Source organism: Dermacentor silvarum, chromosome 6 (genome assembly GCF_013339745.2).
Source record: "Dermacentor silvarum isolate Dsil-2018 chromosome 6, BIME_Dsil_1.4, whole genome shotgun sequence".
Lineage (NCBI taxonomy): Eukaryota > Metazoa > Arthropoda > Arachnida > Ixodida > Ixodidae > Dermacentor > Dermacentor silvarum.
In genome coordinates, this window is record NC_051159.1 from 158881354 (window position 1) to 158905390 (window position 24037).

Here is a 24037-nt window from a genome sequence, read left to right on the forward strand (position 1 = left end):
TGTGCTGCCTCATATACATAAGATGTTTTACAATACTCGCGGTGGACGGCTAAGTAGACAGGTAAGCGCACAGAGGTCATCTTAAGTCACGTTCCAATTCTGACTAATCCTATCGAAAAAAAAAATTTGAAGGCTATTTAGCTGTAAATGCGAGACAAATGTGATAGCATTGCGTCGTAGCTCTTTGAGGTCCCGGATCCGTGATTTAAACCGCGCTCACCACATTCCAAAGTGTTGTTTAAGAGCTCGCTCGAGACACGTCCTGCCTCTTCGAGAAGCGATGTACAACTGACGGTGGTCCGGAGCAGACTACTTTTAGTCGCACTATACACGTACATGCTCTTCTAAGCTCTTCGATCCCTTCTCTGCCTATACCACGTGACCGGCTGTCCACGCTTCACACACGTACGCTGTTTTTCACTTTTACACTCCAAATGCAAATGCATTAATACGATGCAAGCAACTTTGCCGTCCAAACAAGATGGCGGCTGCGCAGAATATTTGAAAACTTGACGGGAAGGTCAATTGCGCACAAGAATACGTAGTCACGCTTTATTGTGGATTTAATATGCAAGCTACGTTGTGTTTTTATAGGTTCGCCGACGGAAAAAAAAGAAAGAAAAGAAAGTTTGAATACAGCAATAACGTGTGCTTTTTTTTTTCTTTTTTTTTTTTGTGGGTTGGCGCGAGCTGTCTTCGATATGCATTTCATTACTATAGTGTATTCTAATACAATATACAATTACTTGAATTCGAAGCTGTCTTCCTAGCTGTCAACGTAGATCGTCTGCGATGCTAGACACAGACAGAGAAAAAGAGATAAAAGCAAAGAGGAAAGACAGGAAGGTTAACCAGAGGATATCTCCGGTTGGCTACCCCAAACTGGGGAAGTTTAACTTTGCAGTAAGAAATCGCGAACACGTTGTACGACGCATAGGCAGGAGCGATACGGAAACCAGCACGCAGCATGTCGAGCTATCAAGTCGTTCGTGCACATGTATGGTAAGGAAATGCGCCTGCAAAGTTGCAAATATCTCACAGCGACAAACTTCTCCCTGTACAAAAAGTTGGCAGTCATCGCCTTATTTGGGACCACTGACAGACACTTCAAATCTAGTCTAGAGTCAAAATAAATTCACGGTGGAAAAATAAAATAAAATGCACGTGTACGTGTGTGCGTGCCAGGCAGGATGGGCAGGAAATAACGTCGGCGTTCGCACCGTTACAGCGACGTGTCACGCAGCAGACTAGAAGTATTAGTCATTTCATAACTCCTAGAATGGTGAGCAATCACCGGTGTACAGGTGTAAGATCCTGAAACCACGCGACAAACGCAGATTCCGGTTCAGTTCGTAAGATGACAAAGAAAATGAAATTATTGCTGGTTTCGAAATGGAATGAAGTCACCCGAAAGATGAGAAAATGAGTAATTCGCTTTTTACATCTCCCTTTCATAACGGGGCCAAGGACGTCGGCCACCGCTTGTTTGGCTCACTCGACCGTGTGCAGTGCTAAGGCCAATTAGGATCAATTACGTTTTCTCGCGAACCGCATTTTCTCCCCGACGCTGGCTACAGCAACAAGCTTCCTGAAGCGACCCTCGCCAGCATTCTTCACCTCGTGACTCAAATGCCGACCACTGCTAGACCACTGAGAAAGAAAGAAATGAAAGTTAGAAAGAATGAAAGAAAAGAAAGAAAGAAAGAAAGAAAGAAAGAAAGAAAGAAAGAAAGAAAGAAAGAAAGAAAGAAAGAAAGACATGTCTTCACAGCCACCGCACTTCCCATGCAAGGCTGGCATTCGCGCTGTTGCCTCGCCTAGTTGGCCACCTGTGCGTGCGTACTCCCCTGTTTAGAAAACATATACATGTGCGTGTGTACATTTCCTGTCTATATGGCGACGGGAAATTCGTTTTGGTAAGCACAATACTTCCGAAGACAGGGAAAATGATTTACAGCTCACATCTCTATCGTAATTTCTTCTTGCTCGATTCCTCGAGACAAGACAGCGACAAACGCTTGACATGTTGCCGCCACCAAAATGCGTTCAGCTTCTAAGAAAAAATAAAATCTCGAAAGAAGATTACAAGAACACAGAACTGAGAGGCAGCCCTCGCCGTTCGGCGAGCGAAGAGTTATAGGAGCCGGCTCGTATGCGGTTTTGCGGCCCTGAAACGGCCGTAAGCCTACTTCCTTCCTTTCTCCTTCCCTCAAAGTCCGAAAGAATGAGAGAGAATAAACTTCGTTTTGGAAGAACCCTCGTCCGGGTTTCAGAGTTCGAGCTAAAGCGCGCGCTGCCGAACAAATCGGCAAGATTGAAAAACGGGCGTACAGGCCGGGCCCCTCCACATTGCGTTGCCTAACCTCCCTCCACAGTTCGCTTGTTCGGCTCCATGTTCTGGAAACTGGCAACGTCAGAGGACAAGGCAGGGAGGAGGTTGGGGTGCTCTCTGGGCAAGTGCCTCCAATCAATTGCGAACAGCCGCTACCCGCCGACTTCGCTGGAGGTTGCCGAAAGGCATCCACTTCGCCTGGCCGCGCGGAGAAATGTGTTACATGGCTGCCGGCAATGAGACAGAGCTGCCGGGTTAGAGAGGGGGCGGGGGATGGGTGAACAGAGGCAGGCATACGGATACACGACCTGGACCTAGTCGGCGTACGCTAGACTCATTTTTTCTGGAGACCCAAGTTGCGCAACTGAAGAAGAAATAGAGAAAAGAACGATGAACAGCCCAGTAAGTTACTCAGACCAACAGCGATTGCAGAGAGGAAGAGGAAGGATGCTTCACGTGTTTTGTGGGCGCGTGCGTGCGAATAAGATACGATATATACTCACGACGACCGGAGGAAATAGGGCGGAAGCGCAGTCGAGGCGCCTAATGCTATACGAGACTCGTAGAGGAAATGCACCCCGTACAAAACTCACTCACTAGCTGATTCATCAATCCATTCATGTCGTTTCCGCCAAGGATCGCGAGTAGTGTAACTCAATTATTGGGACTGAACATAAAGTCACGTCTAATTCAGTCATCTTGCTGCACAAGTGAGTGATATATGTATATAACAGGTTCCCTCTACTACACTATCAGGTGAATCCAATAATTCTAACTATGCTAATGCTGTAAATATTTTAAAGACTTGGTTATTATTAACCGTCATTATCATCTCTGAAGGTGAACCGGAACACCGAAATCTGCAGTATTCTAAATATTTCTGTACAGATGCCGTAAATTGTTTCACAATAATAACAAGTATGACACAGAACACACACACACACAAAAAGTGATTTATTTTTTCCGAAAAAGCTGGCGTGAAATCATCACTTCTCGTTTCGAGTTTCTAAAGCGTTTTTCTGTACTTTAATTTTTTTAAGGCTAAATAATAAACTGTGCCAATGTTTGCTGGTTAATTAACAAGCTAGAAAAGCAGCAGGATGCACAGAAGTAGCACGAATACAAAGCTAGGCTTTTGCATCCACTTCAGCTCACATCCGAGGGGACCATATTTTACGGAAGTTCGTTGCCCGTTATCAAAGAAAGCGCACATAAATTATCCCCAAGTTGAACGAAACACCTAAGAAGGCCGTTCCTTTGGCTCGAACTTGTTACGTTACGACGCAGAACAACAGGGCTCGTTATGCTTCAGCCCCGGTGTAAGTTTCAAATCGACTTTTCAGGACCGCAACAAAAAGAAAGATTAGGAAAACTGAAGCAAAAAGAACGCTGAAGAGATTCTCCCGGAGCTCTGGAAAGTTTCAAGTACGGGGAGCTTCTAAGAAAACACCCGTCGGAGTGCATGGCAGAGAGCGTGATAAAAAAAAAAAAAAGGAGGGCGGAAGTGATCGAGTGCCCGGCGGAGTAGATACATATTAAGCGATAGATGCAGTGCAGGATCCCTAGCCTCTTCAGTAACGCGCGTGCAACAAGCTAGCTTCTTATATCAGCCTTTTTGTATATCTTCTAAAGAGCGAACAACAATTTACTATTCCAAATCCACTGAAGTCTTGGCACGCGCAAGCCTATATCGCTGCGTTGTGTCTCGGCATGATGTATATAAGCTGAAGGAAAGATTCTCAATTACTATCACTCACGTGTTCCAAAACATGAAAAAAATAAGTAAATGAAATAGAAGGCCTCACACGTACATTTGTGTATGGGCAAGATAGCTGACTGCACACATATATTTGTAGCTGTCCATTACAAATTGTGCTAAGGAGAGATTGTACTTGGTGAGCAACACGACCTTATTATTGTTATTCTTGTTGAGATATGCGAAAGAGGTAGGTAAGATTTAAACGACGTTGAAACAGACACGAAATGTTATACAATTGGCAAAGAAAATAGAGGTTAATTTTCGTCTTTTAATTTGGAATAGAGGCATAACTATTCCCCGTCCTCACATTTCAGAGCGGTCAAAATCACGATTTTTCTCACAGGTCGACACTTAACATGTAAAACCCGCAAAATTCAGTTTCAGACATTCGGTCATGCGGCAGGGGAGGTAGCGTAGACTAGCTAGCATCCGTAAACGTCGTGGTGCACACGTGTTACAAGTTTCACAAAGGACTACATTATAGTGAACTAGAATATCTAGTTCACTCTGACTGCATTTCGAAAAGAGTCCCACAAGAAAATCAGATAAGAAAACCAGTATGTCTATATACATCATCTCCTTCAGTGGCTATGGTTAAAGCTAAGCAAAACAGCAAAAAAAAAAATGCGCTGAAAAGACAACGAAGCAAGTGTAGTACGCTTTTATCATTTTTCGCGTGTTCGGGACGACTAAGTCGAGCTCTGCTCTGTAGTCGTACCACCAGACTCTGACTCAATGACGTAGACTCGCTCATAAGTGATAAACCATACTTGACACTATACACTCCGAGGTAGGTGTCATGGCCCTCACTGCTGCAGTGCGGGCGCCATTCTGCCCGTAGAGACTGTGAGGCGCGCTTATACTTAGAGTCTCACGAGCGGGTGCCACGCACCAAATGACCGACAGATAGCGCTACGTCCCGGAAACATACCGAGCTCAAAAACGCAAGCTAACCACTGAGGAACGCGATAATGAACGAAACGATTCAGAAGCTCGAATGAAAACTGGCTTGGAGAACCCGAAATGCATAAGTATAGAAGGGTACAGCTCGTCACGGGAGAAGTTACAAAATACAGTATCTTAGCACAAAATCTTAAAGAATGGAAAGGATGACAACAGCGGCAGTAGCGAAGCAAGGTGAGGCCTTGCGTTTCCCACGGCGGTCACTGCCAGCGTCGTTGGCACGTTGACCACGACCAAAAACAAACGCCCCTCCTCTCTCACTTTCTTGTCTCCCTTGCTTCTCTTTTGTTTGTTTGAACAATGAGAGGGTCGGTCATTCTCCCACTGTCTAGGACAAAGGTCGATTGTTCGAGCTGCCTAATGTCACAGCCTCGTGCCGAAGCGCTTCTGCAACGACGCAGAAAAGGCGTGGACAATTTTAGGAATTCATCAGGAGAAGCACCAGTGCGTTTGTTCAAACCCAAGTTCGCCTCAATTATTTTGCTCATTTAGCCTTACTTGAGGCGTCCCAGTTGCACAATGACTGAACTTAGCAACTCTATGAACCACTGGAAACTACCTAGAAGCAATCATCCCCTCTTTCTTTTTTTTTTCTTCTTTTTTTTCACACTTGTCGCTACACACACTGCATTTGGAACTCTGAACTTTGCCCCTTCTCAGTGCACTCTAGGCAAGGGCAAGCCGGCTGCGCGAAGGCAGGAAATTTTAGTGTCCGTTATGAAAAAAAAAAGAAATAACCTTAAATAGAAATAGAGAAGGTGCACTTTCGGGTGCCGTAATCCCGTACGACGCTGATTTTGCCGGCGCGAACACACGCGCATGGCAGTAGGCACGTTCGTAAACGACACCAGGAACAACGCCGGAAATGTCGGCTCTATACTGCGATATCATGAACTGCGGCCGAGAAGATGGGAGAAAGCGAGAGAGAGAATGAGAGAGAGGTCAAAGGGGGGCCTCTTCTGCCCACACGAGGGAAGGAAGGTGTTTCGTAAATACGCCTTCGCTACACCTCCTATCAGTGGGGGCTCGCTCGTAAAGAAGAGACCAGGATATCAAGGGAAAAAAGAGAAGGAAAAAAGAGAACGAAAACTAAAAGATGAAGGAAGCAATGGGTGTCTGTTGGCCGCGTTCTCGCGCAGGCAAACAGCCCACGGTGGTCCCCGCAGTCGGCGTGCAGAAGGCAGCTGGCCCAAGGCACCGAGATTGCACCTTCCTTCGTCCTTGACAGCTAACGTCGCAGTGTGTCAGTGACCGTCGCGAGCTTGCAGATAGAATCCAGGTTGGAGCTCTCCGCGCGGGAGGCAGTCACTGCCCCGGACAGGCAGTGTTGTACATTTTGTGAAACGTAGTAAACGCGCTTCGCTCTCTCTATCGTCTTCGTCCCTGTGGCGATGAACGGCCGTGCATTCGACGGAGAAAAAAAAAGAAAGAAATTGCCCAGGGTTATATGGACTCCCCGTGAAGCAGCCTGAAAGCACAATTTTATAAGCCTCACAAAGAAATGGACGACGTGAATAACGTGAAACACGAGCATGGGCATTATTTCTCAAGAAAAATACGAACAATAGCACCCAAGGTGGCGAAGTTGCGTTGCTCGTGTCGTCTGCACACATGGCAGCAAGTGAGGCTTGACAGACAAGGTGTAATCCGTTCGCCAGCTGAAAATCATGTCGAGTTCTTTTTGTCATTTAAAAACTCCGAGAGAAGTAGAGAGACCAGCGATAACCGTTAGGCTGATTGTTCATAGCCCCACCGACACTTACAGCGGAATGCGAATCAAACTGTCGCAAACGAAACGGCAAGACAGGCAAGTGTACACTACCACGCAATTGTTCCAGTTCTTGGCGTGACTAATACGCGAAGTGCTTTAGCAACGCTGCGAAAAGGGCTAGTTGGTTTTACACTGTTCCTTAACAGTGCGGTTCGATGCGAAGAAGCGATGCCACGGCGTCGCTTTGCGTCACCCTTGTTTGTCCTGACGCTCGTACATTGCATCTCGGCGCCGTAACATTCGTAACCCCGCTCCCGTGTCGCGCCAAAGCACGCTCGCAGACGCGTACGGCGGGGGCAGAGCAGAGGCGACGAGGGAAAGTTGCGACTGCCGCGCACCGCGTTCCGAAGGCACGTAGACGAGGGACGCGAAGTTCGCCAGAAGATAAGCGAGAGCCAAGGGAAAGGGAGAGAGGAACTAGCCATCTCGGCGGTGCCCGCACGTATGTACTACGTGTTCCCAAAACGACGCCTGCCGAAAACTGCTCTGTCCGGGGAGGCTACAGCGGTAGAAAAGACGAGGAAGGACACGGTGGCTGGCAGGAAGGCATGCAGGCAGGCGGCTGGGGCGTCGTCGATGCTACGCGACTTGTCGAGGCGATGAGAAGACAACAGTTTGGGAAGGACCAGGCAGACGGGGCAAGATACGAGAGGGGGGCAGGGGGGCCGGGATGAGTACGCAGCGGTACTTGGGCAAGCATGGCTCCGCGCTCACGTCACGACGATAAAACAGCCCGCGACTTTCCTCACTGCCTCAGTGCTCTTCAGAACTGCGGCGGCGGCGACCCGGCTTCTAGTTGCTGCGGGGCTGCAGGCGGACCGTGGACGCCGCCGCAGAAGCTCTCTTTTCGAGCATGCTGGGGTGCCCATATCGCGTTTTTCGAGGAGATGGCCCAGTGTTTACCTTGCAGCGGCTCGCCTGGGCCCCGCTAAAACGACGCGACAGTCCCAAGTTTACGGGATCCTTCCTGGGGAGCGCGCGAGGCAGCTGCTGTGTGCCGGGTTGCGAAGATCACGCCGCGCGTTTTTTGCGACCGTCGAGCGTGGGAGGTGCTCCGCGCGTTTCTGGTGTTGCGCGTCACGGGGTCAGCGAATAATAAACATTGCGGTGCTTTTTTTGCTCGCGCGGTGATGCTGCGCAGGTTTGCGAGAAAGGCGAGAGAAAATGGGTGTCCGTTCGCTGCGTTTATGCGTCGCGATGACGCCGCCTTGGGGAGAGAATATTGTGGCGAAGAGTGCCGCCAAACTGTGTCAGGCCAGCACCTGATTGGCGGCTCTGGCCTCGGCTCCTGCCTTTACATTTCGCAGCCATATTAAATACCCAGCCAGAATGAAGCGTAAACCATGCGCCCTACCACATTATCCGTTAACCGTGGAATAGATCAATTCACTTTATTATGCGTTATGATATATATATATATATTGCATGGCAAAATCTGAGGTAGTGTGTGTGTGTGTGTGTGTGTGTGTGTGTGTGTGTGTGTGTGTGTGTGTGTGTGTGTGTGTGTGTGTGTGTGTGTGTGTGTGTGTGTGTGTGTGTGTGTGTGTGTGTGTGTGTGTGTGTGTGTGTGTGTGTGTGTGTGAGAGAGAGACAGAGAGAGAGAAATAAATGCAGCAAGAAACTACCGTAAGCTAGCAGCTGTGTTAGCTGTGCAACTATATTCTCAATAAGTTCTTTTTTTTTTCTTTATTGCAATCTCGTGTCAGAGACAGCGAACGCAACGCGGAAGCACAATACGATACATCGGCTTCCGCAATTACCTATCTCGTTATGCGTTAGCCAACCCGCATTCTACCGTCCACGAGTTGCTTCGTCAGACATCATTCCCCACATGAAATAAAGTTCACAGCTGGATGCTACTCGTACCAGCTTTGTTGCCGGCCGGCCCGTTGCCGCACACAGGGCCTCGCTTAACCTACAGACACCGTTTCGCTGATAGGTCGCCATATGGTGCGCAGGTGTTCAAGATCACCGCGCTTAGATCTCTCACCAGATCCATGCACATGTCGCGATTGGCGAAACCGGTGGGGATTTGGCACAAGCAGCGACACTCAACGACTGAAAACAGAGTTTTACGATTACATTATTGAACCTGGAGGTGTGTTGAACGCATGAGTGCAGGCATGCCTGCAAGTGCATTTTGACTTTGGTTGAGACTGTGTTATCGTGCGAGTTAAGCCGTCACTGCCACTGCTTGTCGAACTTTTGCGGCTTTGCTCTGCAGAATTGCAACAAATTATCAAAAGATTTGGATATACATAGTTCAGATGACTCAGGTAAACGCAGTCTGCACAGTTTCAATTGTATAAAATAGAAGCTAGAGTTGAAGCGTCAAGTTCAATTTGACTGTCGTAAAGTTTGACCGAGAATATATAGATGCCTATGCATGCGTTTTGTGTGTGATGCTGCAATGAACATTCCATTCTGACACAACGCAAGCAAGGCGTATAAATAGAGAGGGCTATGGTCTCTTACTGCCACTTCTTGCATTGCTCCCTTTGTTTTTAAATACCTTTTTTTAAAATAAACACGATTTGGAAACAAAAAATTCAAAAAGCCTATTGTGTTTCTTAGTTAAGTGATTTTCTCTCCTGGTCACTTTTGTAGAGCTCAATTTTTCTCATAGCATGGCTAAGAATAAGTTGGATCATGTCATGCGCTTGGAATTCTTAGTCACTCACAGAGACAGAGGCAATCCCCCTAAGACTGATTATATTTTTTTCGTGTATGTCTTTTCATGTCATTGCGTTGTTTTCACTGACTGTTTCATTTTCGCAAGGCCTTCTTGAAGCCTCCTCCCATTTCGTGACCACAACCCCGTAGAAACCAAAAGAAAAAGCAAGAAACAAACAAACATCCGTCCTCCATTTCTTCAGCAGAAAACTTCCTTGCCGCCGACTATACCTTGCCCAACTAAACGCAAAGAATAAAGAAGCACTCGAGCTCTGCTTTCGACACGTCCAGACGTAGACAACTGCAATCCATCAACCTTGCTCCCCCAACACCGCTGCGGGCAAAGTCTCAGCAATCCGAATTCATCATGCCGTGGAATTTGCTTGCCGGGAGAAGAAAACGAAAACTAAAACAGTCTGTTTGAGCGACCACAATGCGGTATACACTGCGGTGCAACCTCGTCAGAGCGTAACCACGAAAACAGTTTCGAGCTCTGCGGTGCTCCGTCCTGAACTCGCTTATGTTGCTACGAAGTCTGTTTACAGAACGACATTTCTGGTTTAACTTGCTCTTCGCGAAGCGTCAACATACACTGTTCTTGTTGGGCGGAGCAACGCCACATATTATTTCTGGTCTCGGAACTCGCTCGCTGTTGAAGCCACAAGGACAACCAACAAGAGAGGGAAAATATTCTGTCCAAATATTTCCTTTGTAACTCAGACAGCAACTGCAGCCACGAAGAGAAACTGAAAGCACGCGAACAAACTTTTTTTTCTTGTGTTTTGTTATCGCCGCATTGCGCACGAAGCGCGTCCTCCCTCACTTTACCTCGGTTCGAAATCGTGGTTGCACAAAGTTTCCTTGCAAATAACGCCTCAGCTAACGCAGTACTCAGAGCTAATACGTGAACTCGCACCTGTTCTTCAGTGGGTTTTTTTTTTTTTTTTTTTTTGTCCGTGTTCTCTGATGGTTGCGTCATCACCATCGAACAGGGTCGTTCAATGCACTCGGCATTCTACGCTAATTCCTCTCTCTCTTATTTAGGAAAGCTGGTCATATCGCGCTCCTTCGGCGATACAAGACTTAAATATGGAACACTCACGAGTACACACAAAAGAGCTGCGATGCACTGAGGCGTACGTTTTCATTTCATTGTCACCTAATTCCAAGCAAGTTTGGTATAGATCGCTGCTTGATAAGCCGAATGCTCTCCCACGGTGAAGCGGCATCAATCTTGTCTTGCCCCTTTTATCGGGCGCCCACGCGAAACGAGTTGATATTTCAATTTCGTCGCCGTGCTAGCACGGAGTGAAAAGCGTCGTGCCGACGCCGGCCCAGATTATTTTTTCGTGGCGCCACTGCTCGCGTTCTCGCCGAATAATTATTGAGCGCTGAAACACCATTACTTCCGCAACGCTCGCCCCTTATCGTCGCGACAGTAATTAATTGCGGGAAAGTTCGGGCTCTCGGGATCGACGATTTCCACCTGATTTAAGTCCTCGCCTGAGGGAATAAACAGTGAACTATATTTTTTTGAGCTCGTTTCCGTTTCATCAACCAACATCGCCCAGTCGTTACCTATTCAGCCGTGGGTGAGCTGAGAGCGAAATATGTGCGTATGGAGTTTCGAATTTGCTGGACAATATATCTACGCGCATAATTAATTTATCCGTGTGTATTAAGCGACCGCGTACGTGTGTGCTACAGTGGACGAATAAACACAAAAAAGGAAAATTTGAACGTAAACAACGACAAAATGGCTTGACTTAGTATTACTGTGGTCAACAGACTTTGTAAGCGAAAGCGAAAAAAAAAACGTTTACGTAATGTCTTTCAACGCAAATATGTATTTCTATTTAGTTCTGGATTGCATTTGATGGTTTTTGCTTCCATTTGCCCGTAAAGTATATGTTTTCTTATCAAGGACTTACCAAGCTTATAGTTGCTACTAATTCTCGCCTTCCCAGTGTTTCCACTCTCCCATTCCCCCTCTTCCCTGACGCACCCGTCACAATAAGTTATTTGTGCAATCTGCAGAAAATCTATAGATATCTGTTGAATCTTTATAAATGGTCCAGCACGATGCGTTGGCGGGCTTGTTGGCTAGTTTAAAAATGGCGTGCCTCGCGACTTTCGCCGACTGTTGCCTACAGATTTCCTGCGAATAAATGTGTGGGATTCTTTGCATAACATTAAACTGACACAAATAGACTTACTAACGACGTTGCTCGTCGACAGGACATGCACCTTTTATAACCAAAAGTACAAGTGTGAAAGAAGGCAAAGCAGCCTACATGAGGCATACACTGAAATTTACGGACTGCGTGAGTTTATCTTTCTTCACGGACCGGCTACAGAACACACCATTCATGTGGAGTAGCCGGTGCCTGTTTCCGCCTTTCCGTGGTTTCAACATCTCATATCTCTATTTGAAAACGAGCCAGTCTATGTGCAACCCAATGGCAAAATTTCGTATACTGGGCCCACATTTTGTAACTTTCCATTTAGATCACGAGGTTACAGGAGCGCGAACTAAAACATATAGCATTTCCAGTTAGCTTTCCATTTTTGCTTTCTTATCCGGCGTCGCCTCGAATGACCGATCACAGCGATAACGCCTGCGCCGCAGCGTCCGAGCCAACAACGAAGGACTAAAAGAATAGGAAATGAAATCCACTATTAGAATACACGGCTCTTGCATGCGGCGTTGGAAAGCAACGAACGTACTGTAGTGACCATCGCCGACGCGTCGCCCGTACCGCCAGAGGATGCGGCTGAGCAAACACGCGAAGTGGCAACGCCCGCCCGTCCGTGCCCGCTCTTATGAAGAGGATTTCAGCGCAGCCTAAAGAAGCGCCCAACAGCCGCCGGCACCCCCCTCTCCCGAACCTTCCGGACGCTTTCTTGCGTCAGCCTTCGGAAGGGCAAAATAAAAGCCGGCCCTTTGCAAGGCCTCGTGAAGATTGGATCCGCTCAACGCAGTTTGCTGAGCGGATTTAGAGAAAAGGCGAAGAAGTTCAGTGCCGGAATCGAATTGAAGAGCCGCCGATGCCGCCTGCGTAGCTAGAACTGAGAGATGGAAAGAGAAGAAGCGTTTGGGCCCCGGGCTGGAAACAGTAACGGGAAGCTCTTGAAGAGGCGTCAAGCGGGTCGGCTCGTTCGGACGGAGCGCCTGGAGTGCACGCTAAGCACTCTTCACCGCAAACCGAGGAGCGTGGCGGGAATGCTGAGAGCAGCCAGGCGTTATGTACCAAGTTGCGCCTTACTTTCTTTGGGAAAGGGAGCTGGCGGCACTCAAGGGCTTTTGGAAGCCCGGGGGAAGCCAGTTGAGTATTGGTTATGGTTCGGCGTCTACATAGGCTCAACGCCTAAGAGAACCTACACCGCTACCACGTACTGAAGCAAAGTAAATAAACAAATGAAACCTTTACACATTTCCCCCATGTAATGAGCTAAGGCAGCGATATCATAGTCCTTACATCGTCAGAAAGAGTACATAGCTCCAGTTAAATAAAAGAAGTATGTTCTCGGCACTGGGGAAAAAAAAGTATTCGTGAGCGAATCACCAGAGCGGGATGCGAGGCAGTGAGACACGCCCTGTCGTTTCATCGCATTTCAGGAACCGATTTCTCTTATGAGTCGTACAATTGATAACGATATCACAGAAAAATAATTACAAGGTGCGAAGATTAAAAGCCATAGTCCTTAGTCATAAAACGACGCGCTACTCTGTGCTTAAACAGAAGCAAAGCGGTCACTCACCTTGTACTGAAGAGTCTCCGAGTAAGATCCCAAGGAGCAGGCAGGCGACCGCCGAACCGTAGCACACACAATTTCCCACGCGTCGCATCGTCGCTGAGAGAGTCGAGCGCGAAGCAAGTCAGCAAACCAAAGGGCAAAAAAGTAAGTACAAGAACCTAACTAAGCACTGGGCGTCTCAAGTTGTTCCCGAACACTCGCGGGCAGCGAGCTTGCCGGAGTGAATTGGCAATTTGATAACTTCTTATCTCCGTTAGCAAAACAGGGCAGTCTGCAGAAAAAGCCCGCGTTGCACGTCCGGAGACGCAAGAAATTGCAGAGAAAATGCGCAGAGAAAACGAGTCCAGTCAAGGCAGCAGCAGCAGCAGGCCTGGACAGCGTCGTTCGTGTGCGCGGGACGGGACGGTCGGAGCTGGGGGGGTGCGAGCCGAAACGTCCGATCCGAGAAGACACGGAGAGGAGAGGAGCCCAGGCACTGTCAGCCGCGCCGTAGCCACTACACGCACCAACTCGCGTCTCGCCGTCGGTGCCGCTGCCGCCACCGCGCGAAAAAGCTTCCGCGCGCGCTCGCGCCCGTTACGTCACCACGCGAGCCTCCCGCGGCGACCAATAGCGAGCCGCGCCGCACACGCGCGCGAGGAAAGAAAGTCGCGCTCGCCGCGCGCTCTCGAGAGAGCGTGCGCGGGACGCGCGGCAAACGGCGCGCTCGTGGATGGGACTATTTTCGTTGCGCTGCTGTCCCATCGCCGCGGCGTGCAGCAGGGCATGACGGCGGGGCAGGGCAGCGTGCTGAGTCAAGTGGGAAACGCCGTGAGCCGGGATGTTGCTCCCTCGCTGGCCGGTGCGGGCTGGAAAAGACAGTTACGTGGTCCCGGTGGTGGCTCTTTCGAGCGGCGAAGCGGCGTTCCCGAGTCTGGTTGCTCTTTCGTCGTCGACTCGCTCGCTCGTTCGCTGGCTTTCCGGGGAATGGCGTGATTCGAGATGACTGATGTTCCGTTTCTCCTAGAGCTAGCGCGCGGGGTGATGAATGAACCCTGTGTCGGGGCGGGAACAACATGCTCGGCCTCTCTACGGAGTGTTGCCACCGCAGTGCCGACGAAGAGGTGCCTGCGTCGGCAGGTCGGAGGTGTGGTGCCGTGCGTAGGTGGCTTGGCCCTTTCCTCCGCCCTCTTGCACTCGGGTCTAGGGCTAATTGGGTCACCCGAAAGCCCCCGCTCTCGCGGGAACAGGCCGCGGTTTAAAGTGGAACACGAGATGGGCGCGAAATGCCGCCTGTGCGGCTGAAAGATACGGTTCTGTTTGTTTGCGACTTTCTCGTACGCGAAGTTCTCACCCCTCCCCCAGCTGTTATTTCTATTTTCTTGTTATTATAATTATTTTTATGTGGATATTGTGGCGCATTTGCACGTCACACTGGTGGAGTATGGATCCCGTGCGTTCATACGTGTGATGGATGTGGTGACAGAGCGTCTGGCGCAGAAGCTGCGCTCCAAATACGACACCGAGAGGCTGTTTTCGAAGCAAATACCCAACTCGAAATGACGCTGAGGGGGCGACGTGAAAATTATGCTTCTTATGAACACCGGAAGCAGACATGTTGTCACGTTCAAGACTCAAGAGTGCGTTCCTTACAAAGCTATGATGGATGGGTAAGTCGGTTGGCTCGTTTCAGAACAACGCGGCCCGAGTTCTTTACTGTTAGGCTCCCGTGGTGGTGCGCCGTTCGTGATGAGTATGCCAGTCACAGCGAAGGGGCCTACGGCCGGAAGTGCGCGCCCTAAAGCCAGATCCAATATAGTCCACAGTTTTAGATGTATTCATAGCAAAAGTTCACAGAGTGTACGTAAAAGAAAAAAAAAAGATGATTCAAGACGCATCGAGGGGTGAAGAAAGCCAGGACATGGCACAACTGTATTGCTCATTCGTGAAACATGAGCAGGCAAAATTTTCATGGCCCGTTATTCTCTTTATTACGTTTATTAGTGTTAAAAATACGAACTATTGTTGACCATCGCAACCTATGACAAGTGACCCAACAACTTCCAAAGAAACTGTCATTTCCCTTGCGGACTACGCTGAAAACCGGCTAGTCAGAATACATCCCTGTCAGTCTTCGCTAAGATGCGCAGTTCGCAGTTTTTTACTGGCCAGATGCGCTACAGTGCGTAAACTATACGCTTAGTTAGAGCAAAGCAAAGACGTAATGCATATGGAAGAATTTAGTGCGTAATATTATGTAGCTAAGTGGAACGAGAGACAGAGAGAAAGCAAGGAGAGGAAAGGTAGGGAGGTCAACCGGACGAGCGTCCTGTTTGCTTCCCTACACTGGGGGCAGAAAAATGGGGAATAAAAAGAGGAAAAGAGGGAGAGAATTAACACTGCGGGCATACGGGATGATTCACGGCACTCTAAACTGTCACTCAAGCTGGTGCCTTTCAAAAACTGCACCACTGCACGGATAGCGGTTAGCGCTTGCGACGGATGTGGTCACGGTCCGTGTATCTTTGACTCAGAAAATCGGCTTGAATCCAGCCGGTTTAAAGTTGTCTGGAGAGAGAGGCGTTGGACGTCGTAGCGAGTAGATATGCAACAGGTTTTTCAATGGTTCCTTCGCACCTACAGGGGCCGCAAGTCGCGTTATCGGCCATTTCAATACGGTAGGAGTAAGCGTTAACAAACGCCACTGCAACGAGAGCGTGTAAAATTAAAAAAATACCCCTTGTATTACGCGCGTAGCCTGGAATTGAAAGTTGTGTAGCGCAATCGTTTTGCGATGCACTTCGAAGCCACTTGTTGTCCTAGCTGTAATCGTTTCACAATTACAGTGTACACGAGAGATAATAGGCTGACTCAACCTTCCTGTTTAGTTCACTGCAAACCGGACGGGCGTCTGGTTAACCTCCCTGCCTTTCCTTTCTTCTATTTCTCTCTCTCTCTCTCTCTCGATGTATCTTCCGTTTGTTGCCCTACGCGCATGTAATGAATACGCCAGTCACGTATGTACGACGAAATACACATTGTAAATAAGTGAATAGCTTCAGAGCGTCTCCCTTTAAATGGTCGACGCCAGTGAATATATTTTTTTTTTGTAGCATTTGTTGCAGGCAACGAACACGCAGAAGCAATTCCTGTTACTCGCATACTTATTTTACACCTTCCATCCAGGATAAATACAAAGTAGAAAACACAATAGTAGCAAGAACGCAACACTTCGAACACGCCATATGAATCTACTGATGTATCTCAAAGGGGGAAGCTAAAAAGGGAAGGGACTGTATGTGAATTCCTAAATAAGAATATCTCGCTTTCTCCTTCCGTTTATTTAGCTTTCTGTTCTGCTTATTTCTTTCTACACGCATTTTGATTTTATTTACTTCATACTTTCGCTACAAACCATCGCTAACCTTTTTTTTTCTTTTTTTTCTCGCAACCACGCAGCCGATATTTTTTACGCCAGCGCGCACATCAACTGAGCTGTCTGTAGTTAGTCCAGATAATGAAGCCTTGCAGGCTGACGTCAAGACCGCATATTAATATGGCAGCTGCGGTTATCGTCGAATGCCTGCTGCAGCAATTATGCACGGAGACCTTTCGGGCTGAACGGTAAACAGGAAGTAATTCAATGTGCGCAGAGAGAAAGAGAGCATTTTTAATGTCAGAAAAACAGAGATCAGCCGTGAAAAGCTGCGTCTTTGAACTGATACTCGGTAAATGCAGAAGGGGAAGGAAAAGGGGCGAGAGAGTGCGGATGATGATGACAGTGTACAGTGAATGATGCACCTATACATGTGCGCAGCGCATGCAAATAAATCAAGGAAGTCTTCATTAGTTAGTGCGTACCGCCGGAGTTGTCTACATTGTACAGGCCTGCTCGACCTTGCTACAAAGTCTCATAAAGACTGAAAAAAAATTTTTGACAGCGTCTTATGACTCAAACACACTTGAAGTGAATAATTATTTACGTCAGGTGCTGCACTTGGAGTGACCATTGGAATTCTGACCTCGAATCCGAGGAGTTGCGATGGGCCACGCCATCTGCCATTTAACTAAAACGAACGTTTATTTTAGCAGTTCAGACTTTTATATTCAGACTTTTATATTTAAACTTCAGAGGAGTACAGTGAAAAGGCAGAAAAACTAGTACGCTACCTGTATGGCAAACGCCATTTGTTTCGGGTACGTATGGATGGCCTAGGGAGAAAACCATGTCGATCCCTCTCTCAAGAAATGTGAAAGATGCATTCCGTGAAGTAATTAATCACTTGTAGAATTAAGTTTCCTTCTTTTTTCCCTTGCAACTTTCTTTTCACTCATCTTGCACTGCAGCCCCAGAGCTTCGCCAATTTCTTTATATACGACTATGCGATCGCTTTCACCCTCAACTGCACTAGGCTTTATGTCACCATGTGCAAAGACCACATACGAGCACGAATAGGATAGGAATGAACTTTATTTGTCCAATAGTTATGGTTGTTGGTGCCCGGAGCTAGGCTGCCAGGGGTCCATCGCCGGAGAAAAATCTTCCGAGATCCTCGGCAATGACCCTGGTCCGCTGGACGGCCAGGGCCATTGCCGAGGCCAAATATCGAGAAATCCAGCTCACCTGCGTTTCGTACAACTCAGCTTGCTCATCTTTAAAATCCACGCCTTCATTACTTCGGTCGCAATCAACAGCTCCGTCTCCCATCCAGCCTATCACGGCGTGACGCCAACCTTCTAACCCGTGTATACGGCTTTCAGTAGCATTTACAAATACACACCCTTTTCGCATCAGAATGGCCGAAAGTGCGTTCTGACTTTTCCACGTAAGTGAAACGGTCAAGCCCTTTCGTTGTTCAAATTGCTTAATTAATTCATAACCTAATTAATCTTTTGGGGTTTCAGGTGCCAAAACCACAATCTGATCTAGAGGCTCACCGTAGCTGGGGAACTCCGAATTAATTTGGACCACCTGGTTTTTTTTTTTTTTGTTTTTTTTTAGCGTGGAACTAAATCTAAGTGCACGAGCGTTTTTGCAATTCACCCCCATCGAAATGACCCCGCCGCGACCAGATGTAAGCCGCAAACTCGGGCTTAGCAGTGCATTGCAACGCCATAGCCACTAAGCAACAGCGGCGGATCCCCTTCAGTGTGGGTGCCCTTGTTTCATCGAGAGGAAAGAGCAGCGGTGAAATCACCTCCGGATTAGAGAAGCCGAGCAATTGCCCGCTTACTGAAATCAAGATTCTCGGACGCTGTCTTCCAATGACATCAGTTCGGACGTCTATTAAGGCACACCAGCGCAACCAGAATAAAAGAGAGAGAAAGAAAGACAGAAATAAAAGAGAGAGAGTGGATTGTGCAACTGACTGTAATACCTCTGTCACACTGGAGGTTTTAATGTCATTCGAATCGAATGGCATCAGCATCGAGTGGCATTACTCGGCTGCTACGCAGCGATATTTAATGCCATTAGAATCGAATGAAAGCTTCCGCAAGCGAATGAGTTCGAGAAACTCATTCGGCTTCGCACTCGAGGCGAATGTATACTCTCTTCCCCAGAGACATGGTGAAATATGACATTGAGCGTTCGGATTTGAGAAGCGTTCACATAAAAAGGTAATTAATTTTGCGTGTTTTAAGGCGCCTGTCATTTTAACCACAGACAATCTGTACGGCAGGCTGTCACAAAATGTTTTTACTCTCCACCTCAGTGGCGTTCGGCTGCCGTCGATCTACTAGTCAGCCATACTGTAAACTAGAACACTGCACGGGCCGATTTTTTTCAGCCCGGGCCCGACCCGGGCCCGTTGTTAGGTTGGGCTGCCCGCCCGAGCCCGACCAAAAGTTTTATGGTGAGACCCGGGCCCGACAGGGCCCGGAAATATTCCATGTTACCCGCCCGGCCCGGCCCGCCACCCCTTTACTTTAGGCCTGAACCCCGCCCGAGCCCGGCTCAAAACCGGTATGAACACGGCCCGAGACCGAAAAAGACATGTTTTTCAGAGTCGAGACGCGCGAGGATCACCCGCTGCATGTTATATGCGCATAACCAGAAAGTCTGAGCCCGGCCCGGGCCGGGTCAAAAAGCACATGCCGTGCCCGAGCCCGGCCCGAGCCCGTAGAAAAACTGCCCTACCCGGCCCGACCCACGGCCGAGCTGGACCCGAGCTTTCGGGTAAACCCGAGCCCGTGCAGTGCTCTACTGTAAACACTCGGGCGCCTGTGTGCATGTGTGTTTCCGGCGTGTAGAATGGCAACAGGCCGGGCGAGCGCACCGGAGCCAGGCGAAATGGAGCTCGCAAGGCAAAGTAAACAGAGCGACTACCCGCTTCACCTGCTGCAACTGAGACTCGTCGTTCAACGCTGCCATGTCAGTCATATTAAATGATTAAAGAGTAAAGGATAATTGGTAGCTAGAAGGTACCCCCTTTCCGTATATTCCCTCCCCCCCCCCCTGAAGAATGTAGTCAGAGTGTACCTCCTTCTCCTTTTCTTCTGGAAAGGAAGCAGAGAAGAAAAGGAAAACTTAGCCAGAGTGGTTACCCTTTAGAGCCAGTGGGTAGCCACTCTGGATACACAGTGGCTATTCTCTGGGTACCCAGTGCAAGATGCTTAGAGCAGGGAACAAGTGGGTATCCAGTACGGGGTAGTCAATAGGAGATGCCCTCTGGTTAACCTCTTTCTCTTTCTTTATATCTCTTTTCCGCTCAAGCTGTTCGGTTCCTTGAAATATCGCCAACGACACGGTGGGACAAATCACTCCTGACACAAGAGGCCGACGGCATTGCTAATGGTTCTGCAGTGTGGCTTTTTGTAGGGCACTCTGTGGTCAGGCCTCCATCATTATAATGAAGAAGGTGCATTTTAAGAGGAAAGGCGCAAGCAGCAACGCCAATGCAGTACGCGAGATCGGCGCTAAACCTGAATAGTGCTTTCTGCTGCGAACTTTTTGAATCTGCAGCTTTAGTAGAATAAGCCTCATTTAAACATAAAAAAGCGAAAACATGGCGAGAGCCCACCACGTGCCTTTTACAGTTGCAAACATGCTTCTTCACGCAAGTGGTTCTGCGAGCAGGATATCGAGCTTCGCAGAGACGCATCGTCTGCGTTCGCGGGGTTCCCTGCGTTCGACCTGCGAACACTGGACGTCGCCCAGACGCAGTAGGCCGAGCAGTGCAACAATGGCCGATACATTCAGAAGTTCCAGGTCAGTGATCTTGTTTCACGCCGCACGCACACAACCAGCCATGGACCAAGGAAATACTATCCTCTTAACATGGCCCTTAGCCAGGCGTTACTGAAAACAAGATACAGAACGGCAGTTCGCACTATAGTTTGCGGTACAACGCAACGTTGCGATAAAGAAGCATTTTGTGTTCTTATTGCAACGAAAGATTGTTTTTCGATACAATTAGGCTGCACGGCAACCCACAACATCCCTCATGTTGCATATTGAGCATTTTGGTTCATCCCACAGCGACAGGGCCGCGTTAAACAATCTCAGGAACACAATTAGCCATCGCATTCATTAAAGTGATACCTGTGATAATTGAACAACGATTCCCCAGTAATGTTTACCATCATAACAGGTATAGACGCAATATTGTAGGTTTTATGTCTTGAATTCATACATCGCCAGCAAACGGCCGGGGCACACAAATTAACAGAGATAGAAGTAGCAATCGGTCCAATTTATCGAGCTAATGCAATAAATGCGGAGTCGATAAAAAAGGTTGCAGTTTCGCCCGAAAGGCGAAGCATCGATTGCGATAGCAAATTAGAGACAGCTATACGAAGTAAGGATAGTAGTTTTATCGGCCGTATAAACTTGTAAACATTCGTTCGCTAACTAAATTAACAAGCATGGTGTCCTGCGCACAAGCAAACGTGAACACAATTCACGCATTTCACTTAATGACCACGCACACTCAATGTCGAAACGCTGGAGTGAGGAAGCGCGGTGGCAGCAGCGAGCGAATTGACCTTCGTGCTGCCTCTCGCTTCAACGCGAACTAGCGGCGATAACACGGCGCACACGAAGCTATCAGCACTTGGTGCACTCTGTCCCCATCGCAGATCGCTTTCAAGATTGGGCCGGGTAGGCCGAGCGCGGCCGCGCCACACGCAGCCTCCGCCGGAGTAGAAGGACCCCCCTCCCTCCCCCCTTCCACCCCCGGTACCTAGCGCGCGACGGAAGACGGCGCGCTTCGTCCCCGCCATCCTCCCTTGCGCGCGACACTGAGCCACCATCGTCGGCTCACCCTCGCACGCTTTCACTCGCGCATACAGCAAGCACTCGGCGCACGGCGACGATGTTATCGCCCGTGGCTTTTAAGCGAAACATCACGGCGACGGCGACGGTAGAAATTCGCCTGAAGTATCCATATAATTGCTATCGCAATAAAAGAGCAAAAACGCACAACACGAAATATAAAGTTTGTATCTATCTGAAAGTGGTCCGAGACATACAAAGGAAACCTTTGTGGGTTCATAAGAGAAAGAAATTTGCACGAGAACACATTGCTTTGCTGTGAGAGATAGATAATGGGAAGGAATGGCTGGAAGTGCAGTTTATTACTCAAAGAAATAAGTAGTTGCATGTTGTTTTTTTTTTTAGTTTTTAACGGCTTTATCATTTATTTGTGTTTGGGATGTAACATGTATGTCATGTATTTGTTTCTTATATTTCTTTTTTTCTTTTGTTCGTTCTTTCTTCGTTCCTCCGTTCTTTTAGTGAATCGCCGCGGACGTTTGGTAAATATGACACGTTCAATTCCCGCGGCGGCCGTAGGTGTTTGGGCGGATTTCAAAAACACTAGTCCGCTGTTCCATTGCTGTATACATTAATCAAAGAGTACTGCAACTAAGATGAGTACTGCAACTAAGATGTAAGGACGCGCAATCGTCTGCACACTCGCAAAAAGCGCATTTTCTAACAATTTCCCGTGAAGAAATCGAAATTAGTGCTTTTTAGATGGTATTGGCAAACTGTCACCCCCCCCCCCCCCCCCCCGGCAGAGATCCTGGGTGCGCTACTGCTAGAGTGTACTAGACTCTAGCTTAAGCGAAATGAATTTTGCTCGCGTGCATTCGAGCGACTTCTCCGCTACCAAGTTTACAACAGCCATGCAGCACTTATCACTGTTATCTCAACACCGCGTTCTAATCCCTCACCGCGCTCGAACATTATAGCAAGGTTCGTCGCTATATGCTGGTGATACAGATGCACCATACTGCAGGAAGTATATAGGCGACAGGATACTTCCTCTTTTGAGCTTCTGGTAGTCACAACGCGCCTATAATCTGGGCGCGCAGCTCATCAATTGTACGTGACTTCAGCAGATCAGCAAAGATTGGAAAACGCTTCTGCGCTTGGAAAACGCAGAAATTGGGTGGTCCTTGAGACACCATTGTTGCATTGTTAGCATGCTTGGAAAAATGCATTGTGGTGGCTATGCACAGTGGTGCGCACAAATTTATGCTGAAACGCCGGCCGCTATTTACCTATCAGTGTCTACAGGTCGACCCTGCATAAGTTATATGAATAAATTACGATGGTCCGCATTTTATGTAAACATATTCGCCGCATCCCTTAAAAACCGCCGCAGTGCCCTCGTCGCCTTCCGCTGCGATGGCTTGTGATGTCGGCATTCTAAAACAAGTTCCTCTGTTAAAGGTTTTTGGTCAAAGCGCGCTATCGCGATTGCGAGCAATCGTCTCTATAAATTGTTGTGAGGACAGTCACAGTGAAGGTGTTGAAAAGTCTCCTCTCTACCACAGTCATCACACGAGGCGTCTTCGGCCCATCCGATTCGTAATGCAAAAGACTTAGTAAAGGCCTCCTATGCATATACGACACGAGGGCTGCGTGCAGATCAACGCACAGAGCAATGCACATTTGCGGTCTGTCTAGGAGCCTTCATGTGAGCGCATGCTGAGTGGCTTAGCGATATAGGCATCCAGCGACCTGAGAAACCGTAGCTCAGCATGCCATTAGAGACCATTGTACGTAACGGTGGTTACTCTTCATGTCTAAAGACTGGCCTTTAGTCATTTGGTAGATCAAGGAAAGTTGATGCTAAGGGGGCTGCAGCCATTGCCAGCGACATTCGTCTCGCTGTCCTTCGGTCTTGTTTTATTTTTATTTTTTTTCATCATGCCGATGAGGAGAAAACCATCCATCAAGACCTGTCGCCGGAGCTCCCTTTGTCATTACCACTGTTAACCACTTTCTTCCCCCTCTCCACGCTATTCAATTACTCTCCGGCACTCAATTAACTTACGACTACGGGAAACAAACCGATACCGGCAGCAAATCGAGTCTACAACGATCGAACGGCGCTTCCTGCGTACAAAGGCCGCTATCGGCGTGTGGTATACGGTGTACATATATATCGTCATTGATCTGCGCGTGGCTGCAGACCACGCACACGAGCGAAACGAGCGAACACGTCTTGGTTGCGACACATCGAAACGTGCGCGGTGCGCTGATATCGTGTGCCCTTCTTCGCCAATATGCGGGCGAGGCAGTAAGAGGAGGCGCGCTTAATTGGAATGCGGCCTTCACCTGGGCCCGGTTGTAATCATCCCCTTTCCTTTGCGAGCGCTTCACCACCAAGATGCCGGGGAGGACCTTGAGAGGTGTTCCACAGCGGCAGCGTAAACATGCGCGTTGCGGAAGACCTTGAGCGTATATTTAACTCGAGATGGATTTTCTTTCGCTCTCTCCTATACCTTGCAAAGGGATTCGTGCTTCTACCGCCTGCCCAGGCTTATTATTCTTTCACCCACTTCCGGT

The 24037-nt window shown here is 48.4% G+C and overlaps 1 protein-coding gene across 3 annotated transcripts in view; it reads right to left on the reverse strand.

Moving 5' to 3' along the window:
- Positions 1 to 13793, reverse strand: part of LOC119456300 (limbic system-associated membrane protein) — a 207974-nt gene extending 194181 nt beyond the window's left edge. The window contains exon 1 of one of the 3 annotated variants that reach the window (XM_037717993.2): positions 13261 to 13793. In XM_037717993.2, coding sequence (XP_037573921.1) covers positions 13261 to 13348 — 88 coding nt within the window. In that variant the 5' untranslated portion in view covers positions 13349 to 13793. The remainder of the gene's footprint in view (positions 1 to 13260) is intronic. The other 2 variants (XM_037717995.2, XM_037717994.2) reach the window with 2 other exon arrangements.
- Positions 13794 to 24037: the final 10244 nt, after the last annotated feature.